We start from the raw sequence: 26,428 nt of genomic DNA, 5'->3' as shown, positions 1-26,428 counted from the left end.
AACGGACCCGCGTTGCCAAAGCTTTTTCGAGACTGTACTGGAAACCTGCAGGAAACAGCAAGTCAGTAAAGATACTGTACTTATGCTATTAAACTATCCCCCCAGACGGCCATTTCCTTTCTAGGAGAGAGAAAAGAAACGAGAAAAGCAACTACACTTTTCTGTTTGAACAGCAAAAACAGGCCGTTCTCTCACCGCCCCTCCTGACTCCATCCCTCGTTCGACGTGTTGTTGCGTGTGACGAAAGCCCGCAGCAATAACAGCCAGTCTCCAAGACCTCTACGCTTCGACCAAACTCAGCAAGGAAGAGCAGAGGTCTGTTATTTTCCACGTCCCCTCTTTACTGTGAATTAGGCTGTTTGTCCTTGTCTACGTCCATAAACACACAGGACCCGGCCTCCCTTGTCAGATGCCTAGGCGCGGTCGGTGCGCGTTGTCATTATGAGTGGGCAGCTCTTCGCTGGTCTTGCATGTCTGGAGGCATCAGCAGTTTCCTTTAATGACAAACAGGTGTAGACTGCGCTTCATTAGCCTAGTCCCTCAGGTAAAAGCCCTCTCTGTGCTATAAAGGGTCGCCCCCCCCCCCCGCCAATAAGAGTCACCCCCCCTTTCTTATGTAACCCAGGAAATATCATCCTATCGCTCCATGACTGTCTGTGCCCTCTCTAGGTCCCCGTGCATAAGAACTGCTGGGCGGGGTGTTGCACTGCCCTGTTGACACACATTGGGAAATAAATACTACTATTGCTGTAGGTTTCACAGCACAGAGGAGGCAGACTCCGGATGGCACGCTTTGTACCACAGCGCGCAGCGTACCACTTTTGTTATTATTGCATGTCATTTAGCCGACGCTTTTATCCAAACCGACAATCCCGCCCGGGGCAATGTGGGGTTACCTTGCCGGTCCCATGTACCTTAACCACTACGGTACAGGCTGCCCCACTTCCACTGCGGGGAGAAACGACGCTGCCCTGGGTACGGGCGGAGAGGACGCTGAGCAGGCAGAGATGAGGATGCCTCGTTCGCACGGAGGACAGAAGCAGCTGCTGTCAGCCTCGCGTGTGGCACTTCCTTCCTGTTCTAACGTCTTATTTTCATCTCGGTCTGCAGAGCGGAAAGAGCGCGCAAACACAAAGCATTTTCTAACTTAGCAGGGCCCCACACTGCCCTCCCTCCCCCCTTCCTCGCCCCCTCCTAGGAATGGAATGAGCCAACTCCTCACACACCTATCAGAACGCCTCGGCCCCGTCTTTCTCCTCCTCTCTTCTCCCCCTCCCCGCTCGGCTCCTCCCAGAAGCGCACCTTATGTTAATATTCCCGCTACCGGAGCGAGCGGCCCGATCTCTGTTTACACAGCGAGCTGACTTTGGCTGGTGCGCTTACTGTGTTCAAACAAGGGGTGTGTTTGAGTGTGCAGGGTGGGAGGGGTTGGAGCCTGTGTGTGTGTGCATGTGTGTGTGGGAGTAAGTGTGGCTTTGTGCTGCTAAATGCTGTGACTCTGGAAAGGGGGGGAGAGAGAGAGAGAGAGAGAGAGAGAGAGCTGTATTGAGAGAGGGGAGGAGGAGAGTAAGAGAAGGGCGCTTGATTTGTTGTGGAAGTTCACATAACTTGCACTCTATCCTCTCTCTGTTCGGATGCTCTTTTTCACCAGAGGGGAAAGAAAGAGAGAGAGAAAGGGAGAAAGAGTGGGGGCAAACAAAGGAGGAGGGACCTGTTGGGAGACAGAGACAGCGGCATGGCCATGTGTGAGGTTACACACCGGTGAGGGGACTGGGCTTGCGTTTCTGAAGAGGTGAGCGGACCAAACCGGGCTCCTCAGATCCGTCCCACCTGGATTATAGTGCAGTTTCGTTCAAAGAGAGATGCTTATCGCGCCAAGAAAGTTCACTTAAGACCGGAGATTTTTAATCGTTGAAAAGAAAGCCACTGAAAGTGGGGCTGGGACTGGGGTCTGAGAGGGATGATGGAGCTGGAGCAGAAAGACGGCGAGGCCTGTCTCTCCCCGGCCGCCTTTGTGGACCCGGTGCAGTACTCCAACATACTGGAGGGGAGATTCAAGCAGCTGCAAGGTAAGAGCAGAGTAGCCTATTCCAGCCTGTGCGTTTATTAGGTTGCATTCAGTCTCACTCACTCATGTCTGTTTGCCTTGCTATATCGGCCAGCACTGAGCTGCCCTCTGCCCCCTCGGTTGTGATTTCTCTCCTGGGAGATCCTGCTGGAGGGAATGGGGGGGATGTAGGCGGAAAAATGAACCCGGAATGTGGTGTTTTTACTCTTGTGTGCGTCACCTCGGGCCGTCTCCTGGAGAGTAGCCCCGATTCAGGCGAGGTGTTTCTGAGCTCGCGTCTCAAACGGGTGATGCTCTCGACGTGATGGAGGGCGTTTTTCTCACCCCTGCTTTCTCTTTACTCCTCCCTTCAGCACACGAAAGGAAAGAGAGACAGAGTGCTGTATTTCTTTCTTCGAAAGCTGACAAATCTGCGACTAGCGCAACGCCTGAATACTAAGCTGAAATGAACCAACTGCTTTATTCTGTAGTTCTCAAACTCCAAACTGCGGAACTACAAACCCAGGCAACTCCCTCTGTGCTTTTTTTATTTGCTTATCAGTCAGAAAATGTGTGAATTGTTCGAATCAAGCAAGTGCTATCTCGCTATGGTTTCGTATGACTCATTGCTGTACATCTCATTAGGTTGCAATTTCAATTTGACACATCCCTTAAACTGAGCCGTGGGGAACCCCCGTCTCCATCGTTTGTGCGAGCTATAAAAAGTGCTCTGCCCACAGGAAACCTGTGAAACCACCCCAGTAAATTTCCGTGGAAATGGACACAAGTTTTGCATGTGAAAAGCGAAGCCCAAGTTTCGCGGTGGCCCTGCGGTGGTTTGTTTGTCCTCACTGTGCGAGGAGTTGTGCGCGACTCAGACCGGCAGCGGGGGCCCCTCCTGACGCCGGCCGTTAATCAGAGTCCCGCTCGCGGGTGCGTGACACACACTGGAGCGTTTGTCAGCGGGGGGACCTGGGTAATGTTGTGGCTTCGGGCTGCTCTGGGTTCCTCACCGCATTCACATGCTCAGGACAAGAGGCCCTTCAGAGAGCTGCGCGGTAGACTGTGGAGGGGCTTACACCCTTAAATCATTATGTACTAATTCACAGTCATTACGCTTCATCTGCAGCTTAAGAGTGAATGTCCAGAGGGCAGCAAAAACGTCTCAGTGTATCCTATTATCGCCAGGAACCGTAGAAGAGGGGAGTTGTGGAAAAAGCTGGAAAATGTCAGAGGAAAGTCAAAAGTGCTCTTTGTTTTGTTTGTTTCACACTCCTGAGTGTGGTTGGTTCAAACCCCAATTATTTCAGCCAATGAGACAGGTCTCCTTTTGGATAGGGCGTTAAAAGGGCAGGCTCCGGGATAAATACCACAGATGTCATGGTATCGTTTGACTCCGGACTCTTCTCAGAGAGGTTCGCTGTAATAATAATGACCTATCTGCCATCTGCTCGCTGGAGCCTGAACACGCAGTGGAGTGCGTGGTGTTCAGAGCTGTGTCGTGTGTCCAGGCATGGAGTGGGGCTGACATCACTGCTGCAGGGCTCCCTGTAGACCCCACGGCCTGCTGGGTCAGAGCGGACATCTGCCCTAATTCAGTACTCATATATCTAATCTCTGCCCGTTGCCCTAAAAGAGCTGTCCCATGCAACTTTTCATATTATAGCTTCCATTCGACGGGGGAAGATGTTTAGGGTGGAACTTGCCGGAAGGATGGCAACGATTTACCTGGGAGCCGAAGCCGTTACTTTTCTGTTAACCGCCAAGCTACTTAACAGCCGTGACACGCTATAAACAAATGTGGGATTACTCGTCCCTCTTCCCTGCTCTCCTGGGTCTCCTGTTTTACTCTCTTTCGCTCTGTCTTTCGTCGTCCCTTTCTACCTCTGTCCCGCTAACAGGACGCTCCACCATCAGATGGATGTGGAGTAGCGCTAAAAGCACTTTGCTCGCGCTCATGTCTGGAGAGTTCGCGTGTTAGGATCCCAGTTGGCACATTTGAGCGGGGGGTTCTTTTTTTAACATTTCTCCTGCACAGTCCCACTTTATAAGTGGGTCAGGGCACAAAATTACGAGTGTTTAAAATTACCTCAGAAGCCTAGAGCCCACAGGACGTAATGAGGCAGAACAGCACCCTGCCATGTCCCTTCAGAGCTACGCTAGGCGTGGAAATGGCTCCACTTTCGGGTATCCCGGTAGAGGCTCCGAGAGACTCAGGGTGTTTTATTGCTGAGCCAGAAGGTGCCGGAAGCCCGGCTGCATTAGCATCACATGCCTCTTCCACGATTCTCTGTTTACTGCTCTTTTATAGTTGCCTTGCTGTAGGGCACGGCAGCAGAGTCCCACCTGAAATGTCAGCTGCCCTCTGACCTAACCTCGACCCCACAGGACTGCCTGACAACAAAGGCTTGTCCCAGATTTGATGCTAGTGCTTGTTTGTACTGGTTCAGTGCAACTTTTAACGTTTCATTATTTTACTGTATCTCTTTCTCTGGCATTTATTTTTTATTTCATTGTACATAAACAAGATATTCTTGTTAATTTAAGTGAACTACACAAGCTCCTTTTTTTCTGAAGCAGAAATTTAGTTCGTTTGGTCATTTCATGGTGCGGTGAGTCAGCGCAGAGGGTCATCAGCCTGTGTGCCAGTCACCCTCGGTAAGGCCACGTCCTGCTTCTGTCCACGAGAGCCAGGTGTGGTGGTGAGAAAAGAGTGTTTACTGTGAAAGGAAGAAAAACCAAAGTGCGCTCTTCAGGCTAAAAATAACAGGAGAAATTTGCATTTCCTAAACCTTCTGGGAACAACCTGCAAAGTAACAAATGGAGGGGAAAAAAAACACAAAATGCCAAGTCAGCTGTTAGTAAACTGTAAATACCATAATTATGTGTCTGTTGATATTTCACAGTTATTAAACAAGTTTAGTCAGCGACACTGATAATGGTCCTTCTGCAGTTCCTCAGGCTGGTGAGGTGACATAACTTGGGATTGGTCACATTAATTTCAGTCACAGAATTTGTAAAATGAGGTTCATAAACATTTGGCGGAGCAGTGTCTGTCTCTTCCTCTCCCTTGTGCTCCCCTCCTCAACCCCCTCTTTTGTCGCTCTTGTGTGTGTGTGTGTGTGTGTGTGTGTGTGTGTGTGTGTGTGTGTGCTTGTCCCTGAATGTATGTGTACATTAGTGTTGCAATAGTGAACTCTTAAACCACCGCTGTAATCGTGGCTGTCTGTATCTGCACATCGTTGTGTTGATGTAATGTCAATTCAAACGCCGGAATGTGAAGATAAGGTTGCAGGTGTGTCTCTCATCGCAGCGTGCTCTCCTCACACACCTCTCGCTCCTTGCCCTCCCTTTCATTTCGCGGACAAAAGGCTGTTACATTCACCGGTCGTTGTGCTAAGTGTGGGTATAGGGTGTTCTTTCAGTGAATACAGGCCATGCTGGAACAGACTAGTCAAAAGCGTGTCAAGTGTTAGACCCGCACTAGAGCAAGGCGCCTGACCTTGTTGTTGATATCTTCTTGTGGTTGTTTGGTCACGCGTTCACACCAGTCTCAATAATCTTCATCTCTCGCTGAGCAGGCTGTGAATCCCTCAGGGAGACGATACTATTTTAACACAGTCACAAGTGTGCCGAGATTGTGATACGCCTCCTCCCAGGCTCCAGGGCTTATTATTTATCATTTTTTCGGGCAAGGATGGAGATAGAAGGTACTTGAAGAGAGCCGAAATGTAGGTCCTCATTGTAGGCTTGTGTGGTTCATGCAGGAGGGTGCTGCCAGAGCTCGATATATCTGTGTCTCACCTGAGGCTGGTAACACACGTGTACACACACACACACAGGCACGCACGCACACACACACTCACACACACACACACACACACTTGCTCACACATACACACATGCACACACAAACACAGACACTTTCACTTGCAATGTATGCACATCATCATGTGCACAGACACACACATTTATGAGATTAACTGGACTTGCAGGTACAGGTCTGTACTTTAAAAAGAGACCAAAGCTGAATTTAGGTGGACTATTAGGTTGCCCTAATTAGTTTCCCCCCCAACCCCCCCACCTCTAGGCACAGGCAGACTCTAGCTGCACTAGCAGGGGGGCCTGCTGTTGTCAGTCTGGTGTGCTTGGCCCTGGCACGTCCTGCACCATCTCCCTGCTTATCTGCACACGGGCAGCTGTAGGCCTGCAGGAACAGGAGGCAGGGCAGGCAGAAGAGGAGCGCAGAAGAGGAGCGCAGGGCAGGCAGAAGAGGAGGCAGGCAGAAGAGGAGTGCAGAAGAGGAGTGCAGGGCAGGCAGAAGAGGAGCGCAGGGCAGGCAGAAGAGGAGTGCAGAAGAGGAGTGCAGGGCAGGCAGAAGAGGAGCGCAGGGCAGGCAGAAGAGGAGTGCAGAAGAGGAGTGCAGGGCAGGCAGAAGAGGAGCGCAGGGCAGTGCAGAAGAGGAGTGCAGGGCAGGCAGAAGAGGGGGAAGAGCAGAAGAGGAGCGCAGGGCAGGCAGAAGAGGAGCGCAGGGCAGGCAGAAGAGGAGCGCATGGCAGAAGAGGGGGCAGAGCAGAACAGGAGGCAGGGCAGGCAGAAGAGGAGCGCAGGGCAGGCAGAAGAGGAGGCAGGCAGAAGAGGAGTGCAGAAGAGGAGTGCAGGGCAGGCAGAAGAGGAGGCAGGGCAGGCAGAAGAGGAGGCAGAGCAGAAGAGGAGGCAGGGCAGGCAGAAGAGGAGGCAGAGCAGAAGAGGAGGCAGGGCAGGCAGAAGAGGGGGCAGAGCAGAAGTGTGCGCTGGGACGCCCCACCTGAACAGGACTTCTTCAGCCCGTATGTGTGTGTTCACACAGCTGTTCATCTGAAGCTGTGTGGGGCAGTGCGACCTGGAAGAGTGGCAGTGGAACAGAACATCCTCTTCACTTGAGTCAGGAGACAGTGCTATATACAGCACACAGCATACGTACACTCTCAGAAAAATACTTTTTGGCTTCCATTGAGGAAATCTTTTTTAACCCTCTAACGTAGGTGTGAAGTGTGAAAGCTCCCAGACAAAGAACCGTTTTGCCCAACAAAGAACCCTTTAATTAAATAGTGTTCTTCTGCGGAGTCAGAGGGTACCTGTTGAGACCGTTTATTTTCTGAGCATGTAACATACTCTGTAAATGCTTAAAATATATAAATATAAAATATATAGAAAAGAACAGCTCTGTGTGACTGGATTCCTGTTCATGGGTGCTCAGCGATAGATTATGGCTCAGGCTGAATATTGACTCTTCTTGATCTATACATGGGAGCAGAAACACATGCTTCAAATCACGATTAAGGGTAAGGGTGTCTGTCATGCGCAGTGTTCTACTGTGTATATCTAATTGCTGTGTCTGTCTGTTATAATTACGTATTTACACTCATTGAGCACTTTATTAGGTATTTATTAGACATACTTCTGCCGCTGTAGCCTATCCACTTACAGGTTTGAGGCGTTGTGTGTTCAGAGATGCTCTTCTGCATACCACTGTTGTAATGTGTCTGGCCCTTCTCCTCTGACCTCTCTCATTAACAACACGTTTGCACTATTCCCTGCAAACTCTAGAGACTGTTGTGCGTGAAAATCCCAGGAGATCAGCAGTTTCTGAGATACTCAAACCACCATTTCTGGCACCAACAATCATTCCACGGTCAAAGTCACTTTTCTTCCCCGTTCTGGCATTTGGTCTGAAAAACAGCTGTACCTCTTGACCACATCTGCATGCTTTTACGCATTTAGTTGCTGCCACATGATTGGCTGATTAAATATTTGCATTAACATGCAGGTATACAGGTCTACCTAATAAAGTGTTCATTGAGTGTACATATCCATACCATATGTACACTCCTTGTGTGTCTGTGCACATATGTGTATGTATGTGTTAGTGGTCTCCCTCCCTCCTCTGCAGCACATCCAAAACACTGCTTCTCACCTTACCTGCAACCTCACCAAACTCAGGTCACTCCCTCACTCAGATTCATCCTCTACTTTATTGTTTCGGAAAGTGCTTTGAGCACAATATTCTGAAAAGTGCTACATAAGCATTCTCTTCCCAATGGCAGCCAATGGAGAGAGATGAGAAGCGGAAAAGAGTAAACACTCCTGTTATTTATACATGAAACCATTCAAGTTTTACATGTAAAAATGCTCTTTATTAAAATCTGACAATGTATATCGGCTTGCATTGGGTTCAAAACCGTGGTGCTAGCCTGTCGGGCAGCTAAAGGGGCTGCTTTATTTTGTCTTTAAAAGATCATCAGACCCTTCCCTGCCCTTCCCAGTCTCCTCTCCTGTCTGTTCTGGCCCACCAGCGGTGAAGTGAGCTTCCCACTGCAGGGCAGCAGAAGCCCTGCCTGTCTTCCAGCATAGTGAAGATCCTTCTCTTCAGATTGCACCATGCTCCCCTGACCTTATATCTTCTTTCTTCTTCAATTTCATCATGGGATAAGAATTTTTAAAGGTTATATCCTTTTAAAGATAGGTGTATTTTTATTTATAATACTAATTTTTAGTTTGTTTGGAAACTTTACAGTTGTTTATAAATGGCCGTTCTCTGCTTTCTTTAAATATATATTTTTTGTGATATAATTTTTTAGTGCTGAGACCAATACTGATGTTTTCCACTTTTGTAAGTCCCTCGGGATAAGTGTGTATATATTTGTGTGTGTGTTTTTGTGTTTGTGTGTGTGTGTGTGTGTGTGTGTGTGTGTGTGTGTGTGTGTGTGTGTGTGTGTGTGTGTGAATTTGTCAGCATTGTGTGTGTGTAATGAGTATCTTGCAGTAGCCTCTAATGACAGGCTCAGCAGGGGTACGCCTGGCTGGGAACTTCGTCTTCCGACTCACTTTAGCCTTCAATTATAGGTGTTGTGTAAAAGCGCAGATATTATCCCTGTGATGTGGATATTAAACCCAAATATCCCCCCCTCCTTTGTTCCTCATTACGTATGTCACCCTCTCCACTCCAAGCCTGTGGCTCCTAAGGCAATTACCACATTACCACATTATCTGTATTTTTTTATTTGCTAGCAAAATCTTTTTATAAACTAATCAGCTTTGCACGGATAGTCAACAGGCTTTCCACTGTTGTATTTCTGGTAGTAAAAAGTGACCAGCACACCCTGCATAGCCCACTTATAACCTAAATGGACGATTAGCCTGTTGCATAGACATGAAATATTGCAGTATCTTATGGTAGCCAAGTGAGCAATCTTCTGAACTGGAACTTAAGGTACGTAAGCTTGCTGTAGCTGTACATTTCCCATGATCCTCTATTGGGCTTTTGACAGGTCACCAAAGTAGACATACTGATTGATGGCCACAGCTTATTAATTTAGTCTCCGCTGGAGATTCCCAGATGGACTGATGGAAGCAGGCCAATCGGAGGAAGGAGGCTCTGGGCAGGGGGGAAGGGCCTCACGAGACACTGAAATAAGGGTTCTGTGATATTAATGTGCGATATTAATGCTTATTTTTAAGTCAGATCAATTCCCTTTTGGGACGTCTTTGTCAGAGGTTTAGATGGTGAATTTAATGTAGTTCTTGTGAGCACCCAAGCCTTATAATTGCAAATTACGTCCATTGACTATGAAATGTTTTCAGGGCAAATACTGCATGTTATGCTTCCTGCTGTTTATACACTCTTCTCCTGATGGAAAATGACATTGCAGGATTTTTCCAGAATGAGGAATGTGGATACATTTTTTTCCTTGGCGTTTCCCCTAATATTCTCTGAATATATAAGCCTATGTACTGAAGATTATTTAAGTTATAATTGAAGAAGAATAAAAATGCACTGTCCTTTTGTTTTTAAATTTAAATACATGTCCTCCTGTAAGTTTAATTTCTCCAGATGTCAACAGGTAGATTCATAGTTTATGGATAATAAGTATTGCCTATATAACCCGATATACTTGTATTTTAGGCAATGTTGTGCAGTAATGTTGTGTCCATTCTTCTGTATTTGATACTTAAGTAAATATCATGCAGTCTTACTATGCATCCATTAACGGTAAGGGCATATGGACAGAAATATATAATTGCATGTAGCTTGATGTTTTTATTAATGGTTCAGAAATGGGTACAAAGTAATAACATCATCCTGGTATTCGATATAACAGTCGTATTTCATGGATTTTGTTCAGGACTGAAAGTTCACCAATGTTTTTTTTAACAAAGTCCCTGTATAATCCTGGCAGGGCTTCTCACTCTGTTGTGTCTTCTAAGTGGATAAACGTGGTGCATGCAGGGATGGTACAGCCATCTCTCGCTCTCTTCCTGCAGGAGTGGGGGATTGGCTGATAAGCCCCGGCAGCCTTGAACCGCTGAAGAATGCGGTTTGTTTGGGAAATAGCGGGAAGTTGATACGGGGCAGATGGGTGCATGGCACCATGGGACTGGCCACACCTGTGCCTCCCCCCCTGTGAAGGGAACATCAGGGGCCAAAGGAATTCTGGGAAGTTCGAGACTGCGCATCTGGACAGTGTGTCTGGATGGTTTGGCCAGAGCTTTCAATTGTTTCGAAATAAATGATAAGAAACAGAAACAATGTATACAACTTAGCAAATACAATACAGTGCAGTCTGTAAGTATTTGGACAGTGACACATGAACACAAACTGAAATAAAGTCATCGTATTCAATATTTTGTCTGCATTGTAACCACATAGTGATTGTTTTATTTCAACTGTTTGCTGGAGTACAGAGCAAAAAAAAAAAAAGTGTCACTGTTCAAATACTTGACTGCACTGTAGCCTAATAAATTAGGCACAAACAAGAAGGACATACTGTCTTTTCTTAAAAGTAAAGTCCAATGTAAAGAGTTTTGAATAGGAAAGAAGGTGAAAGGATTTGTCCTTGATTCATCTTTATATAATACACTGCGGCTGTCAGTGGCTTGACAGGCTTCAGTGACTCAGGCGTGATGTCAGAACCCAGGATGGAGAGAGAGTTGTGCATGCAGCCTCTCTGTTTGAGGTGAATGAGGACTGTGTGAGAAATGCAGTGTCCTCCATATTTTTTGGAACAAAAACATTTGGTTCTGTACTCCAGTTTTTCGATTTGTAATCAAATAGACCATGTGTGGTTAAAATGCAGATTCTCTGCTTTCATTTAAGGGTATTTTTGTACATTATGGTCTCACCATGTAGAAATGACACTTTTTGTGCATAGCACCCCAAAAAACGCCAGGAATGAGCTTTTGAATGAAAGAAAATGGATGAAACGGTTTCATGTATTTATTTATCTATTTATATAAATGATACAGTACTTAATTAGTGGCAAGTAATTATTAAATTATGAACTTTTTACATCAATTACCTGCTGTATAAATGGATGATATGATAGCTAGCTGTTGGTACGTTCTTAAAAACGACACAAATGTATCTACATTACCTATCTAGGACACATTGACATTTAGCTAGTTATCAAGTGTTCACTATAGAACTGTGCCAAATATTCTTTACAATTGTGAAACTGGCAGTGACACCATGAAGTCATGAATGGGGCAAACTAGTAGCTCGATAACGTTTTGGTGTGGAAGCTTATGGAAATCTTTCTAATCAGCTAGCCTGGTTTTCGGGGCAAGATTAGGAAATTGCATTGCTTCACGCCGTGGACTTGCAATTCTCCCCCGAGAGTGAATTCCAGGTGTTGCGAGACGCACCACATCTTTCTAGCTCTTGTGTTCCGTGCGTAGACTGTAGATAAAATATGGACCAACTGGCAGTTATGTCACCCATTGACTTATATACATGGTCTAGTGAAAAAGCGTTCCGAAACCATGGTCAAGTTTACGGGCGCCGCCATGTTGTACAATTTGGAGCCAGAGACTGCGCAGTAGGATGGCTGAATTTGGCTCCTCCAGTAAGCGTGTGAGAGAGGGACTCGGCAGTGAGGCAGTCTGCCCCGATTCATCCACAGAGTATTGCTGCATTGCCCGAATAACACAATAACTTCGGCACATTAGATGAAGAAAAAACACACTGATTGCGACAACATTTTCTTGATTTTTCCCATATTTGTACCGTTGACTTACTTTGAAAACGACCTATACTGGAGCCAACCATCTCTCAGCAAGACCAGGAAATGCGCTTCATGAAAAGTTCCGTCATGAATACCTGGGTCAGTGCTTGTAGTCAGTGGCTCTAGAATAGGAATGCGTGTGATTTCGAAACACTCCCTGGGTTTCATAACTTTGCCGAACCACCCCCAGCGGCCGTGAACGTACCGAGAGCTGCTTACAAATTCAAACAGCAAAAAAGTGGAGAAAGGTGATAAAGGCCAAGGACATGGCACTCTTACTCCGCTATCTGTGAGCGCTCCCTGGGCACCTGGGATTGTGTTTGTCAGCCGGGCCCTGGCTGACCCTGTCATTATTCCAGGGCCCGCTCCCAGGAGTCCATAGCCAGAGGCGTGATAGGCCCGCTTCCACCCCCCAGTGCGCTACCTCAGGGCTTTTGTCCTGTTGCAACATGACCAGCGTCACCTGGAATGTGGCCCTGACTGCTCTGTGCCGTAATCCACCTCAGGTGTGTCATTTACTGGGCTTTACCTGCAGGCTGACTCCCCACCAGAATGCTCCCGGCATTGGCGCCATTGTGTGTGTTTGCGTGTGTGTATCGCTTGCATGTATGTGTGCGGGTTGGGGTTAGTCTGACACTTAATGGCTCAGAGTTACAGGTGTCCATTTCACTGAGACAATAATATAAACAAACGGGGTGGAAGAGTCCTTCCGTCCATATGGGAAAAATGGTTTGTAAAGTGTGACAGTGATGTATGTTTATACTGGAGGAAACAGGAAACTCTTTCCTTCTGTATAATCTGGTCTTGTCCGCTGGCCTTCTCTCGCTGCTGTCATTTAACCATGTGAGACTGGAACAACGAACAGTCAGTAAGAAGTCCTGTGCTGTTAATGGGAAGCATGTGTGTAGAAGTGTGTGTGTGTGTGTGTGTGTGTGTGTAAATCTGTGGATCATGAGATCATGGATTCCTTTTGCTTCTCTTCCCACAGAAGACACCTACCATATTCAGCTGTGTTTCTGTTTTGGTGAGAGAAGTGTCAAATGATTATTAAGTGGTGTCTTCCTTACTCCCTAACATATGCACAAATGGGGCGACATGGCTCAGGCAGTAAGAGCAGGGAGGGTTGCCGGTTTGATTCCCCGCCCGGGCGGTGTCGAAGTGTCCCTGAGCAAGACACCTAACCCCCAAATGCATTTTTAGATTCTTTGAACGACTGAAAATCTGAGAAATTATAACGTAGTTCAGTCTTCAAATTATTCTTCATTGACTTCAGTCTCATTTGATGAATTTTAAATTAAAATATCTATTGTGTTGTGAGTCAAAGTTAAAGACAAATGTTTGATTGAATCTAGGTCATAGTGGTTAAACTGAATGCCTCCTTTGTTTCAATATATTTCACATTTTCAGGTATGTATTTTAGGTAGGCAGAGTGAGTAAATCATTGAATGTTTCAAAAACAATTTCCACACTGCTCTGCGAAATATCGTTCCTCTCGTTAGGGGCTATTGGGAGGACATTTGGTTTCTACAGTGCCATATTGTTTCATCTTAATCTGAGCCAGAGAGCGATCAAGTGATAGGTTTCACCCAAAACAAGGAGAATTACACCTCTCGTGGTGATGGAACAGTGTGAAAAACAACACTTTAGGTGCTGCTTGTAAAGGGATGCACAGTTGCCTTTGAGCGATAAAATACTCAAAAATATTGCTATTCGGAATCTACAGGTGAAACACGGGCCGCTGTCATACAAACCTGCAGTAAAGTACTTGTCTAAATATCTGACTTCCTGTCTGACCTTATCTCCAGACTCTTACAGCAGTGCTGGGGGACACACACCCGGAATGTGGCCCTCACTAAAATACTGGGATTACCAGATACTGATCTCCCTTGTTTTCCAATGCTGAAAGCTATTGTGTTTAAAACCTGCTTTGTTTGTCATAATCCTGGAAGTCTCAATATCATCTGGCATCGGCTGAAGGTTTCTGAAGCCCTGATCGCCAGCACTCGTGGGATTAAGGTGTACAGTACAATGGATGCTTTTCACTCTGAAACTTCTGATTGGAATCTCCTAGTATCATCTCTGGTTGTTTATTTTGTCTGGTACCTAACATTACATGGCAGAAAATGAAAAGAGGAATTGAAAGAGCACGTGAACTTTTGGTCTGTTCTGTTGCTTTTTTTCAAGGAAATCAGTGAGGGATTACAGCTACTGTGAGTCACAAATGCTATAACCCCCCCCTCCCCCCCACAGGAGTATGTAGCAGTATCATTACATTAGATTACATTATTAGCATTTGGCAGACGCTCTTATCCAGAGCGAAGTACAGTTGATTAGACTTAGCAGGAGACAATCCTCCCCTGGAGCAATGCAGGGTTAACAGGCCCAACGGCTGTGCGGATCTTATTGTGGCTACACCGGGATTAGAACCACCAACCTTGTGTATGCCAGTCATTTACCTTAACCACTACGCTACAGGCCGCCCCGTTGTATCACCTTGTCTGCCACATTTGTTGTCTTCAGCTTTAGCTTTTGTCATTTGTTTTTGTTTTCCTCTCTTCCCCCTCATTATGTGTACAACGGTGTTCAGTAGCGCCCTACATTCCGCACATTTGGGTCACAGGAATCGGAAGCGTTTCAGAACATAGCTGCTGCATGTGACAGAAATTCTCCTTTATCGATTCTGTCCTGTGAGAAATGCTTTTAATAGGCTAAGGTGAAAGGCAGAAACTTGACCTCATCAAAGGGCTGTGTCACCTCTGGCAGTAACATGGAGGATAATGGATTCAGCTGAGATTCGCTGACGGTCAGCCAGAAAGTGCATGTACTCTTTTTTTGTGGGGTTTTTTTGGGGGAAAGATCTGGGGCCGTATGTATCAAACATCTGAAAAATTACATTTAATAAACTTAAGAGCCTTCTTAGGAGTGAAATCACTCAGAAGTGATATAGGGACTGAAAGTAGTCCCTATAACAGTCTGTGGTGGCTTGCTATGCTAGGTATAATCTGCTCTGTACTGTATTTGTGGACCCAAAGTCATCTCATTACTTCATTTACCCGTTTGTACCCACATGAAGACCCTCGTTGGTGGATATGAGCTGTAGCTGTAGAGGGGGTGAGGCCCGGTCGCCATGGGGCTAATGGCTTCCAGGAGTGGGCTGGGCTGAGCCCATGGTCACAGTCTGGTACTGATCTGGCCCTGGAATGCTCAGGACCTGCGGTTCCTGCGAAAGGTCAAGGCTGCCGGGCGAGCCGAACCTCAGGAGCAGATAACTCCGCCAACACCGCTATCTTTCTGATAGCCCGACTCAGGAAAACTGTCTCACTGATGATAAGCCGCACATCTAGGAATTCCATTTATTTCTTAATTGCCACTCTCTATCTGATTATTTGTGCAAGGCTCACGGCCCTTCCCCCACAACGGTGTATAAACATTGTGAGAACTTTGTGCAATGCAAAGATTTAAGAACATTCCAGAGGCTGTTTTCTATTGGTCACACTCTGTGTGCTAGCGTCAGTTGCAATTTGTCAGGATAAAGGGCGTTAAGGGCCTAGATTTGTGGTTCTCTTCGGGGTTGATTTAGAAGTTGTGGTTGCAATGAGGAATGAAGGGGAGAATTTTAATCTTTTTGAAACTTTTAGTTTCTCACAGAGAAATGGCACCATTATTAGCTTCAGAGAGACTTACCTTGAGAATGGCTCTTGGCAAACTTGTTTTTGGCACACATAGCTGATGCACTTCAGATGTTAACAGGCCTGATGGTTGCCCTGCCATGCTATTACTGACAGCTATCAAAGATAAAATTAAGTAAAGTACAGCTACTTGAATTGAATTTGAAGTTGTGAATATGATATAACAGTTTGATCATATCGTTTGTGTATACAAAGTCCTGGTCGCTCTTCTTAAGGTCTGCCTCTTTTTGACGTCACCCATTTCTGTTAGTGGGATCTGTAAATAATGCTGTTAAAAGTCGAGTCATAGCATTTATATTGTCCCTTTCTTTGCAAGATCTTAAAGTGGTATCTACCCAAAATACCAAATTCGGTATGCAATAGTGTACATTATATTGTAAGACGCAATTATGTTTACATCAGATTTTGGTATACTATCACTTTAAAGCATTTTACAGTGAAGGGAGTGGACTCATCTCAACCACCGCTGCCAGTGTGTAGCACCCATCTGGGTAATACACAGCAGCCATTTTAAAACATATTGCTCATCACATGTCAACTGGGGGATGATCAGATTAAGAGACAGACTACAAATGTTGCCTGGAAAATAGGGAAGCCCTTACCCCTTGTCATAAGTACCTTCAGATATTTAATGACCGCAGTGAGTTAGAACATTAGTTTAACATCTCATTGAAAAGGGTCAGTGGTTTTCTTTTTGGTCCAGAGGGAAGACTGCCCTCTACTGGCCCACAATAATAATGTCTTGCAGCAACCTGCTTTTCCTAGAGTAGTACACTATGGCTGCTGCTGTCTTCTCATTCTGATGATGTGAGCTTAGAACTGCCATATTAACCTGAGACTGTATCATTCCCTGTGAACGGGTTAACGCCTGAGGACGGAAGACTCTTTTAGTCTAGGGTTAAGAAATTGGTAATTCTATAGTCTCTTTGAAGGCAGTGTATGACAAGCACTGTGTAGGTAAGTACATAAATATACCATTACCTCTTCTGCACAAAGTGCTCAGGAGAGTTCTGATCAAAGAGGAAAATTCTCCTGAACATATATTAAGAATGAGTTTTTGTCAATCTACAGTAAGGTTGAGTCAAAGTTTAAAGCCTGATTTGTACTCTTAGAGAACAGTCTGCAGTTCCCCGCTGAAAAAAACTTCTCAGGCTAGGTTTTGAAACAGCTACCAGCTCAGATAAGCTAACAACACTAGCCGGTTGACCAGCTCTTACCCATAGATCAGTTTATTAGTAATTTTAGCTGGTCAAGCTGGCATAGCTGGATTTTACAGCAGGATTGATGAACCTTCCCTCTCCCAGATGACTCGGAACGGAGCAGAAGTGGCTGCAGGCGGCCATTTTGGAACTGGCTGGCGAGGGGCAGCTGTGAGGCTTCCTCTGTTTTTTCGGGCAGCTGGATCTCCTGAGCTCGGTCTCGGGGCCCTCGTCTCAAACCCATTAGCATGTGATTGAGATGATTCTGCGTGCTGCGAAGGAGCTTCCTAAATCCTCTAGAGTGGCCGTCTAATCCCTCAAGAACGACCGTAAATCAGGTCAGGATTACTGCCTCCCTGCCACGGCCTTAAAGCCAACCATCCACCTGTGAAGGGGCTTATCTCTGCCCCCGGCTGCTCTGACCTCACTGGCCCGGTCGGCATGCGTTCTCTACTCGCTGCTGCCTCACGACCCTGCCGCAGCGGATGATGATGATGTCAGATGGCCTCCTCTGTTGACGGGCTATCGATCCTATAAAACTATTTGGGACTCATTTTGCATGTCTCTCCATGTTTGGCAAATATAACGGCAATGGTTCGCAATTTATTGGAACCTTTTGGCTTTCCCTATTGCTGCTTTTGACAGACCCTGTCAAAAGCAGGGTTTTCTGTTGTGAAATGGAATGTTACATTTTGATACCTGAATTCTTTTCATGAAAGAACCGGGAAGATAAATGGATGTGCGTTTAAGTGATTACTGTTGCCTTTATTCTTGCCTTTAGGGAAGAAAAATGGCAAAAAATGAATTATGTATTATTTGTATATGCGTACAGTCAATTACCTGCAGGATTGTGTACTTTCTGGCAGGATACAATTGTTGGAAAGGAGCCAGTTGTGAACCGTTTGAGTGGTGTCTGCCATTGAGTGGAATTAGATCTCATAGCAACAAAGTCAGATGATCTCAGCGATGAGGTCACCCCATAGGTGATCGTTTGAGCTGCTTAGTCACAGCACCATATGCCTTCACTGTAACAGATTCCCAGCTGATATTGAAACTCTTATAATGTCCAAGTAAGGTTTTGGAAATGTTATCTTGGTTGCTGAAACGTTGGTTAAACATTGTCAGAATGCTGTGTGTCAGCTGGGCACTGCTCCAGATCTGCTGCCCAGCTACTATTCTGAAAGAGCTCACAAAGTCAGTGTCAGCAGTTCAACTGTTTTCCTTTGGCTGGAAATCAATCCTTCTCCAAGCCATTAAATCAAAGATGGAGTCAGAGCTGTCAAAGTGGAAAAACTGTATTAAAATCTTAATTTCTGACTTCATAATTTGATATATAATATTAGAATTTTAAAAAGTAAGTTGTCTTAATACCGTCAGATTTTTTTTTTGTCTGTTTGTCTGTTAGCGGGATGTCTCCAAAAGTTATGAACAGATTTGCATGAAACTTTTCAGAAAACTTGGTCATGGGGCAAGAAAGAACCAATTAACTTTTCACACCGACTGGCCAAGGTGGGGTGTGGCAGTGGGCATTGCTTTTCACAAAAAGGCATATAACCTCAGAATGGAGTCACGTAATGCCGTGAAACTTTGTGGGAACATGGCTCAGGGGGAAAGGAATATGTGATTAACTTTGGCCAATGCGGGGCATGAAGGTGCATGTAGCTTCTCCCAAAAAACCATGTAACTTTTAAATTCATTCAAAGGGATTAATGTAAAGTGAACTACAGCTGATTCTTTAGGGTGAGCTTGGGTAGCAGAACCGAAAATAAATGGGGAAATAAATGGAAATAATGAAACTTGCAAGGATGAATTCTGCACTGACATTAGGAAATATTTTTTTTACACAGCGAGTGGTCACTGTGTGGAATGGCTTGCCAGGATATGTAGTGGATGCAGACTAGGCTTTTTCAAGAGCGGGCTTGATACGGTGCTTGATGCTATCTATCTTTTAGGCAAACTAAGCAGTTGGTACTCTTTAGTGGTAGGAAAAGGCAAGCAGTGCTGGGCTGTATGGCCTGTTCTCATCACTATGTCATGTTAAATTAACTTCTGAAGGGATCCATGTAACGGCATGAAACATTTGTGTTTTGGCAGGGGGTGCTGGATAACTAATTTCTGGCCACTGAAAAAATATAGTGCTGATTGACCAAGTGATGCTGCAAAAACATACTAATATGCTTAAGAACGACTAGTATTTACACTTGCATTCATGCCCGATTTGAGATGCAGTCATGAAAATATATGCATCTCCTGATGTGAAGGGAGTGGAAGAGATGATTCAATTTCGGTGAATGTCTGACATGTGGAACTGGCATATCTTGACATTTGGATCTATCTATCATTTGGAGGTATGCGGGTCATCATGCAGGTTATCACTTGTTTTCACTATTTGAGGATCATTTGGTAGTTTGTCTCTTGGGTTATGCCATTTGTATGTCAAAATGCATTTCACAGCAAACTGCTGGTTGGACTGTGTCCTCATTGCTGACCCTTCTCCCCCTGCACTCTCTCTTTCAGATGAGCGGGAGGCCGTGCAGAAGAAGACCTTCACCAAGTGGGTAAACTCTCACCTGGGCCGCGTCACCTGTCGCATAGGAGACCTCTACACCGACCTGCGAGATGGACGCATGCTCATCCGTCTGCTGGAAGTGCTGTCCAGTGAACAGCTGGTCCGTACAGTGCTGTAATGCTTTGTGTGTGTGTGTGTGTGTGTGTGTGTGTGTGTGTGTGTGTGTGTGTGTGTGTGTGTGTGTGTGGGTATGCGTGCATTTGTGTGCATGCATGCCAGTGTGGGTGTGCGTGCATGCATGTGTGTGTGTGGGTGTGTGTGTGTGTGTGTATGTGTGTGCGTGTGTGAGGGCATGCATGTGTGTGTGTGTGTGTGTGTGTGTGTGTATGTGTGTGTCTGTGTGTACATTCGTGTGTGGGCATGGGTGTGTGTCCTTCTATTAATATAATATTCTATTAATATTCTATTAATAGTATCACTCCCCACACTCCATCTGCTCTAGAGAACAAGAGAAGTGAGAATTGTCATTCAATGACACTAAACTGTTTTATCTTTGTCTGGCCCCCACAGCCCAGGCCCACTAAGGGCCGGATGCGGATCCACTGCCTGGAGAACGTGGACAAGGCCCTGCAGTTCCTCAAGGAGCAGAAGGTCCACCTGGAGAACATGGGCTCCCATGACATTGTGGACGGAAACCACCGCCTCACCCTGGGTCTTATATGGACCATAATCCTACGCTTCCAGGTACTGACTCGTCCTATTCAGGACCCCTCATGTCCAGACCCCTTCTCAGGGTTAAGATGTCAGCACTGGAGTGTGTAGAGGCAGATACCTTTGAATGGAAGAGTTAATACTGTGGATTCAGCTTAATGCTGTGTCCAAATGGATCAAGGTAGACAGCAGAACTGCAGTCTAGGGACGGTATGGGAAATAGGGCAGAATGACAGGGCAGCAAATATATGTTAATATGGTGATGTTGCTCTGTAATTTTCCTACAATAGTGGCAGTTCCCAACGTGAGTATTGAGTATTGTACAAAAAAAAAATCCCATCATGACCATTTTATGTTGTTTTATTGTGTTCACATCCGGTGTGGAATACACTTGAATATAATGATAAAAAGTTAAATAATCGTGAACTTCAATGGCCAGTGCCGTCTGCCGTAGTCATAGATGGGAGTTCTTTGCTGTCCTAATCACGATTATGGTTGTACTCTCTTCGACTTTAATGACATCTGGTTTGCCATCTACCGTGATCCATTTGAGTGCTGCATGATGTGATTGGAGTCCTGCATGTAAGTCTGGGCTGGAAATGTTCTTCTGCCTATAGATCCAGGACATCAGCGTGGAGACGGAGGACAACAAGGAGAAGAAATCGGCCAAAGACGCCCTGCTGCTGTGGTGCCAGATGAAGACCGCAGGGTAAGGGCGGAGGGTTGTGAAGGGGACAAATAAATCATTATCTGGTGAATGGCCATTGAAGGAAGGTCAACGTATGCCGCCACTGAAACAAGGGACCAAACACTACTGATGCTCTTGCATTATTTCTCTGCAGCTACCAGAATGTCAATGTTCACAACTTCACTACCAGCTGGAGGGACGGCCTTGCCTTCAATGCTATCGTGCACAAGCACAGGTAATGCGTTTGACTGTTTATATGTTTGTCCCTCTCCGGTGCAGAAAATACTCCCTGTAATGTCTTCTGGCCCTTTTTGCTTGTGAAGTACAAGCATTCTTGTATAAGCTGTCCTCTACCAGCCACGAAAGTTGACGATACCCAAGTGGGCACCGTCTGCTGCAGCTGTTATTACTCAGGCCACTGAGTTCTGTGACTGCTCTATCACTGTTGTTTCATTTATGTTTGAAGCTGTACTTACAAGTACTTAAAGCATTGGTGGAATCACGTCGAAAGGAAAGCTTGACTATTTAAATCCCCCATGTACAGTTTAATGAAAGTTCCAGAAAGTCATGTGACTGCAGCTTGGTGGTGCTTGACTGTAGGAGGACACTAGCATGGAGTAATATTTTGATGCCTCCAGCTGGCCAAATCAAATCATTTGAATGAAAGTGTAAACAAATGTAGTTAATTTATTCAAATAGAGCACAGTCTTTTCTGCTCTTAGTACCCGGTATGGTTATGTACTCATGCCAAGGTACTGTCAGTGACTCTCAGTCAGGTCAAGTCAAAATCAAATAACGTTTCCTTGCTGTTAGCTTCAAGTTATGTGCAGGCTTTAGCGCTGTAGTTGCCCTATATATTCATTGGCTGTAAAACGTCTTAATTGCATTGACAAAATGCAGATATTTCTGGTGAACTATTTGACGCTCTGACTGCACTCTAAATACTGAAGCTCATAATAGAAATGTTTTCCGACCTGTCAGATCCGACCTGATTGAGTTCGACACCCTGAAGAGGTCCAATGCCCACTACAACCTTCAGAACGCGTTCAACGTGGCTGAGAAGGAACTGGGCCTCACCAAACTCCTGGACCCTGAGGGTGAGTGTCTCTTCTGCCTCATCCTCCTCTGCTTGCCCTGCACTCTCCAGCTGTTGGGACCTTGTTCTTTTGGCAGTCTTGGATGAGATCTTCTTACCCAAATGTGTGCTGTGAGCTTATGAGGATATTTACAAAAGAATGAGAAGTGATGAAGTGCACGCATTAAGCCTGCAAACACGGGGGGCTCCCATTAGTGATGCATTCTGCTAATGAGCCTGTTAACGTGTATGGTTCAGTGGTTTAGCTTCGTACGGCCCGGATCATACCATACTGCCTGTCCTTTAGGGGGACACACAACCAGAATGCACCTGCATTAGCTGCTGAAGCAGTAGATGTATAAATATAGAGAACATACAGTGTCTTTGGCCTGCTATCATTTCTACATGGTGAAACCAAAATGTAAAAGAATACCCTTTAATAAAATCTGAGAATGTGCACTTTAACCACATGTTAATTGCGTGATACCAAATCTAGAATTGTGGCAAATCAAGACATAATGGGTTTCTGTCCCACACATTATGGAGGGCACTGTACAATGAAGTGGCCAGCTGGTAGCACCAATTCCAGAGGACAGGTGCGAGTCTGATAATCAGGTGCTGAAGCAATGGAATAGGGGTGTCGACTCGAGTGGGATTGTAATTGTAGGGGCAGCCTGTAGCGGAGTGGTTAAGATACATGACTGGCACCCGCAAGGTTGGTGGCTACTTAGTCTAATCAACTGCAAGTTTCTTTGGATAAAAGTGTCAGCTAATTAACATTTAAGAAAAATATAATATAATTGGGCTGTTAAAAGTGAGGAAAAAAATGAGAAGGAAAAAGACCACAGCCAGGTTCAAACTCACACCACAGTATCCAAAAAACTTTTCTTTCAGGAGGATTACTGGAATCAGTTACAGCTCAGCTAAATCAAATAATAGGGGCCTGTCTGAGAGACTGGCTTTGGCCTGAAAGGTTATTCATGGGGACTGATAGCAGAACTCAGGACCAAATCCATGCTTAGTGTCACTTGGGAGAGATTCCTGAGCGGTCAATGGGAACAGATTAGGTAGCGTAGACAGCTCTGTTGTAGAGAGCGATGGTATGTTGCGGTGAGGGAGAAAAATGGCCTCTCTGAAGCATCGCTGACTTAAGTCCTCCTCTCTCTGTGTAGATGTCAATGTCGATCACCCGGATGAGAAGTCCATCATCACCTACGTGGCCACCTATTACCACTACTTCTCTAAGATGAAGGCCCTGGCTGTGGAGGGCAAAAGGATTGGCAAGGTGAGGCCTGAAGTGTATTATATGTGCTATGCCTGCTGGATTTTTTCAAGCAGGTCTAGCTGGGTATGAGCTGGTCAACCAGCATGGCCAATCTGGTCATAAGCTGGTCTAGCTGGGTATGAGCTGGTCAACCAGCTGGTGCTGGTAGCTTGTCTGGGCTGGTCAACCAGCTAGCAGCTGTTTCAAAACATAGCTTGAGCTGGTCAAACAATGTCAAGCTGGGAGCTGGTCTCTGAACTGGTCAACCAGCTAAACTATGTCGAGCTGGGAGATGGTCTGAACTGGTCAACCAGCTACCAGCTGTTTAAAAACATAGCTTGAACTGTGTGTGTATGTGTCTGTATGTGCTTGTGGGGTCCTGCCCCTGTAGTAACGATCTGCTCACTACTTCCTGCCTGTGGCCCAGGTGCTGGACTACGCCATCGAGGCGGACCAGCTGATTGAGAAGTACGAAACCCTGGCGTCGGAGCTGCTGCAGTGGATCGAGCAGACCATCTTCACCCTGAACGACCGGCAGCTGGCCAACTCCCTGAACGGGGTGCAGAACCAGCTGCAGGCCTTCAACACCTACCGCACGGTGGAGAAACCTCCCAAGTGAGAGAACCTGCCAGCGAGACGGGGCGGGGCGGTTAGGGGGTCAGGGAAGGGAACTAGGACAGAGCAGGGAGGAACAGAATCCCATAAAGAGAACAGAAACTGGGTTGTGTGTATACTGTGGGCCACTGCTCTGCGGGTGGGGTTGTTGGTGACTTGAGAGACTAAACATGTGCTGTGCGTGTGTGTGTCTGTGTGTGTTGCAGGTTTACAGAAAAGGGAAATCTGGAGGTCCTGCTGTTCACCATCCAAAGCAAAATGAGGGCCAACAATCAGAAGGTCTACATGCCCCGGGAGGGCAAGCTCATCTCCGATATTAACAAGGTGCCTTGGTCACGACTGTGGACAATGCCATGAAAGCTGAGAAGATTCTGTTTCCTGTTCCAGAGGCAACACAATTGCTACATTGTGCTACATTGTTCAATACACTATGATTGCCTGTAGAGCAGTGGCTCCTAACCCTGTTCCTGCAGATTTTTCCTGTTCATACTGTCCTGGAGGTTTTCATTTCACCCCAAATTTGACACACTTGGTTGTACTAATTAGCAGCTCAATGAGATCTCTAGGGGCTCATTCCAATCGCATATTTTTCTCCTCTTCTTTTCCTTGCTCCTTTTTCTACTCCGAGCTCCACCCATCGGGAGAGGCTAGAAAAAGAAGTGAAGTAGGGGAAAAACTGAATTAGGCAAATGGAATGTCCTTTCTCCTTCAAACATCAGTTCCAAGCCATGTTATTTACAGGAGAAAAATAAGTGATTGAAATGACCCATAACTGTTGAATGAGGTATGCTTGGTTAGTACTGGAGTGAAAACATACATGATGAAAGATCTCCAGGAACAGGGTTGGGAACCACTTGATACTGAGTTTACAAAAGATGGAAGGATAGCGCATTCACTTTTCACTCTTGAGTTCCTATGATGTATTATTTGAGTAAATAATGACGAAGTGGGCGAAGCCTTGACGTGCTGCTGCTGCTGCTGTGATTGGTCTGGCAGGCGTGGGAGCGCCTGGAGAAGGCGGAGCATGAGCGGGAGCTGGCTCTGCGCAACGAGCTGATTCGGCAGGAGAAGCTGGAGATGCTGGCGGCCCGTTTCGACCGCAAGGCGGCCATGAGGGAGACGTGGCTGAGCGAGAACCAGCGCCTGGTCTCTCAGGTACGCTACGCACGGTATAGGCCCTTCCACGCCAAGTAGGATAACTGTAATGACAACTATAAATATATGTTCTTTTAAAAAATTTTCTAACTCAAGTGGATGGCGGAGTTCACACCGCAGCTATGATGACAACGACAGTGACAAACGATATCGTTGGGATCACTTTCAGAACAAATTGTTCCAGCTGCATGAATGATAAAACACTGACAGCCAATCATTTTGCATGTGAAGGCTATCCGAATTCACAGGCCGTCCCATGCAAAAGCGACAGATGATGACAGCCGAGAGACTATTCACAGAACGTTATCATTCAGCAGTGTGGATGCTCACATCGTTATGGTTATAGTTAAGGTTATAGTTATAGTTCTTGGTGTGTACGGGCCGTAACCAGCAGCAGGATAATCTTGCAGGTATTCATATTTAATGCTGCTGACATTGGGGCCGTCAAAGCTTGTTTTGATTAGGGGAGCAGTTTAAATGTCATGTTTTTTTTCTTGGCAGTGAATGAGCGTGTTTAAATGTGAAATTAAAACTAATGTGAACAATTATGTTTAATACATCGGGGAACACATAGCTATATTTAGGAGGTTCTCTCTCATTGGAGACAGGCAGCAGGGGCGTCACAGTAGGGGGAATAGTAGAAGTGACTAACCAGGGCCCAGGCAGGGTGGGGTAGGGGGGGTCTGGACTAAAAAGGAGAAGGGGCATTTGCAGAGGGCCCTCTCACACTCACACACACACACACACACACACACACACACAAACATATACCCAAACACACATACACACACACACACACACACACGTGCACACTCTCTCTCACACACACACACACACACACACACATACCCAAACACACGCACACACACACACGCACTCTCACACTCACACACACACACACACACACACACACATATACCCAAACACACGCACACACACACACACGCACACATACCCAAACACACGCACACACACACACGCACTCTCACTCACACACACACATACCCAAACACACACACACACACACACACACGCACTCTCACTCGCTCACACGCTCTCACACGCAGGATAACTTCGGCCTGGAGCTGAGCGCGGTGGAGGCGGCCACGCGGAAGCATGAGGCGATCGAGACGGACATCGGGGCGTACGGCGAGCGCGTGGCGGCCGTGCAGGCGGTGGCGCGGGAGCTGGAGGCGGAGGGATACCACGAGGTGCGCAGGGTGCTGGCGCGCCGCGACAACGTGCTCCGCCTCTGGGAGTACCTGAAGGAGCTGCTGGCCTCGCGCCGGGAGAGGCTTCTGGCCCACAGGGACCTGCAGAGGCTGACGCAGGAGATGAGATACATCATGGACTGGATGGGAGACATGAAGGTAAACACACGGGGCGACAGTGAAAAGTGAAAAATGAAAATCGCACACTTTATCTCCTTGAAA

The 26,428-nt window shown here is 46.3% G+C and overlaps 1 protein-coding gene across 1 annotated transcript in view; it reads left to right on the top strand.

Moving 5' to 3' along the window:
• sptbn2 (spectrin, beta, non-erythrocytic 2) overlaps positions 1-26,428 on the top strand; it is a 79,173-nt gene that overhangs the window by 27,554 nt on the left and 25,191 nt on the right. Inside the window, exons 3-13 of the mRNA XM_061247953.1 lie at positions 1,959-2,069; positions 19,496-19,647; positions 20,058-20,231; positions 20,816-20,907; positions 21,041-21,121; positions 21,868-21,983; positions 23,134-23,246; positions 23,653-23,840; positions 24,047-24,164; positions 24,837-24,995; positions 26,063-26,365. Coding sequence (XP_061103937.1) covers positions 1,959-2,069; positions 19,496-19,647; positions 20,058-20,231; positions 20,816-20,907; positions 21,041-21,121; positions 21,868-21,983; positions 23,134-23,246; positions 23,653-23,840; positions 24,047-24,164; positions 24,837-24,995; positions 26,063-26,365 — 1,607 coding nt within the window. The remainder of the gene's footprint in view (positions 1-1,958; positions 2,070-19,495; positions 19,648-20,057; positions 20,232-20,815; positions 20,908-21,040; positions 21,122-21,867; positions 21,984-23,133; positions 23,247-23,652; positions 23,841-24,046; positions 24,165-24,836; positions 24,996-26,062; positions 26,366-26,428) is intronic.

The sequence above is a fragment of the Conger conger genome, chromosome 7 (genome assembly GCF_963514075.1).
Source record: "Conger conger chromosome 7, fConCon1.1, whole genome shotgun sequence".
Lineage (NCBI taxonomy): Eukaryota > Metazoa > Chordata > Actinopteri > Anguilliformes > Congridae > Conger > Conger conger.
Note: the sequence above shows the minus strand (reverse complement) of the source record. Positions and strands in the feature narration are given on the sequence as shown.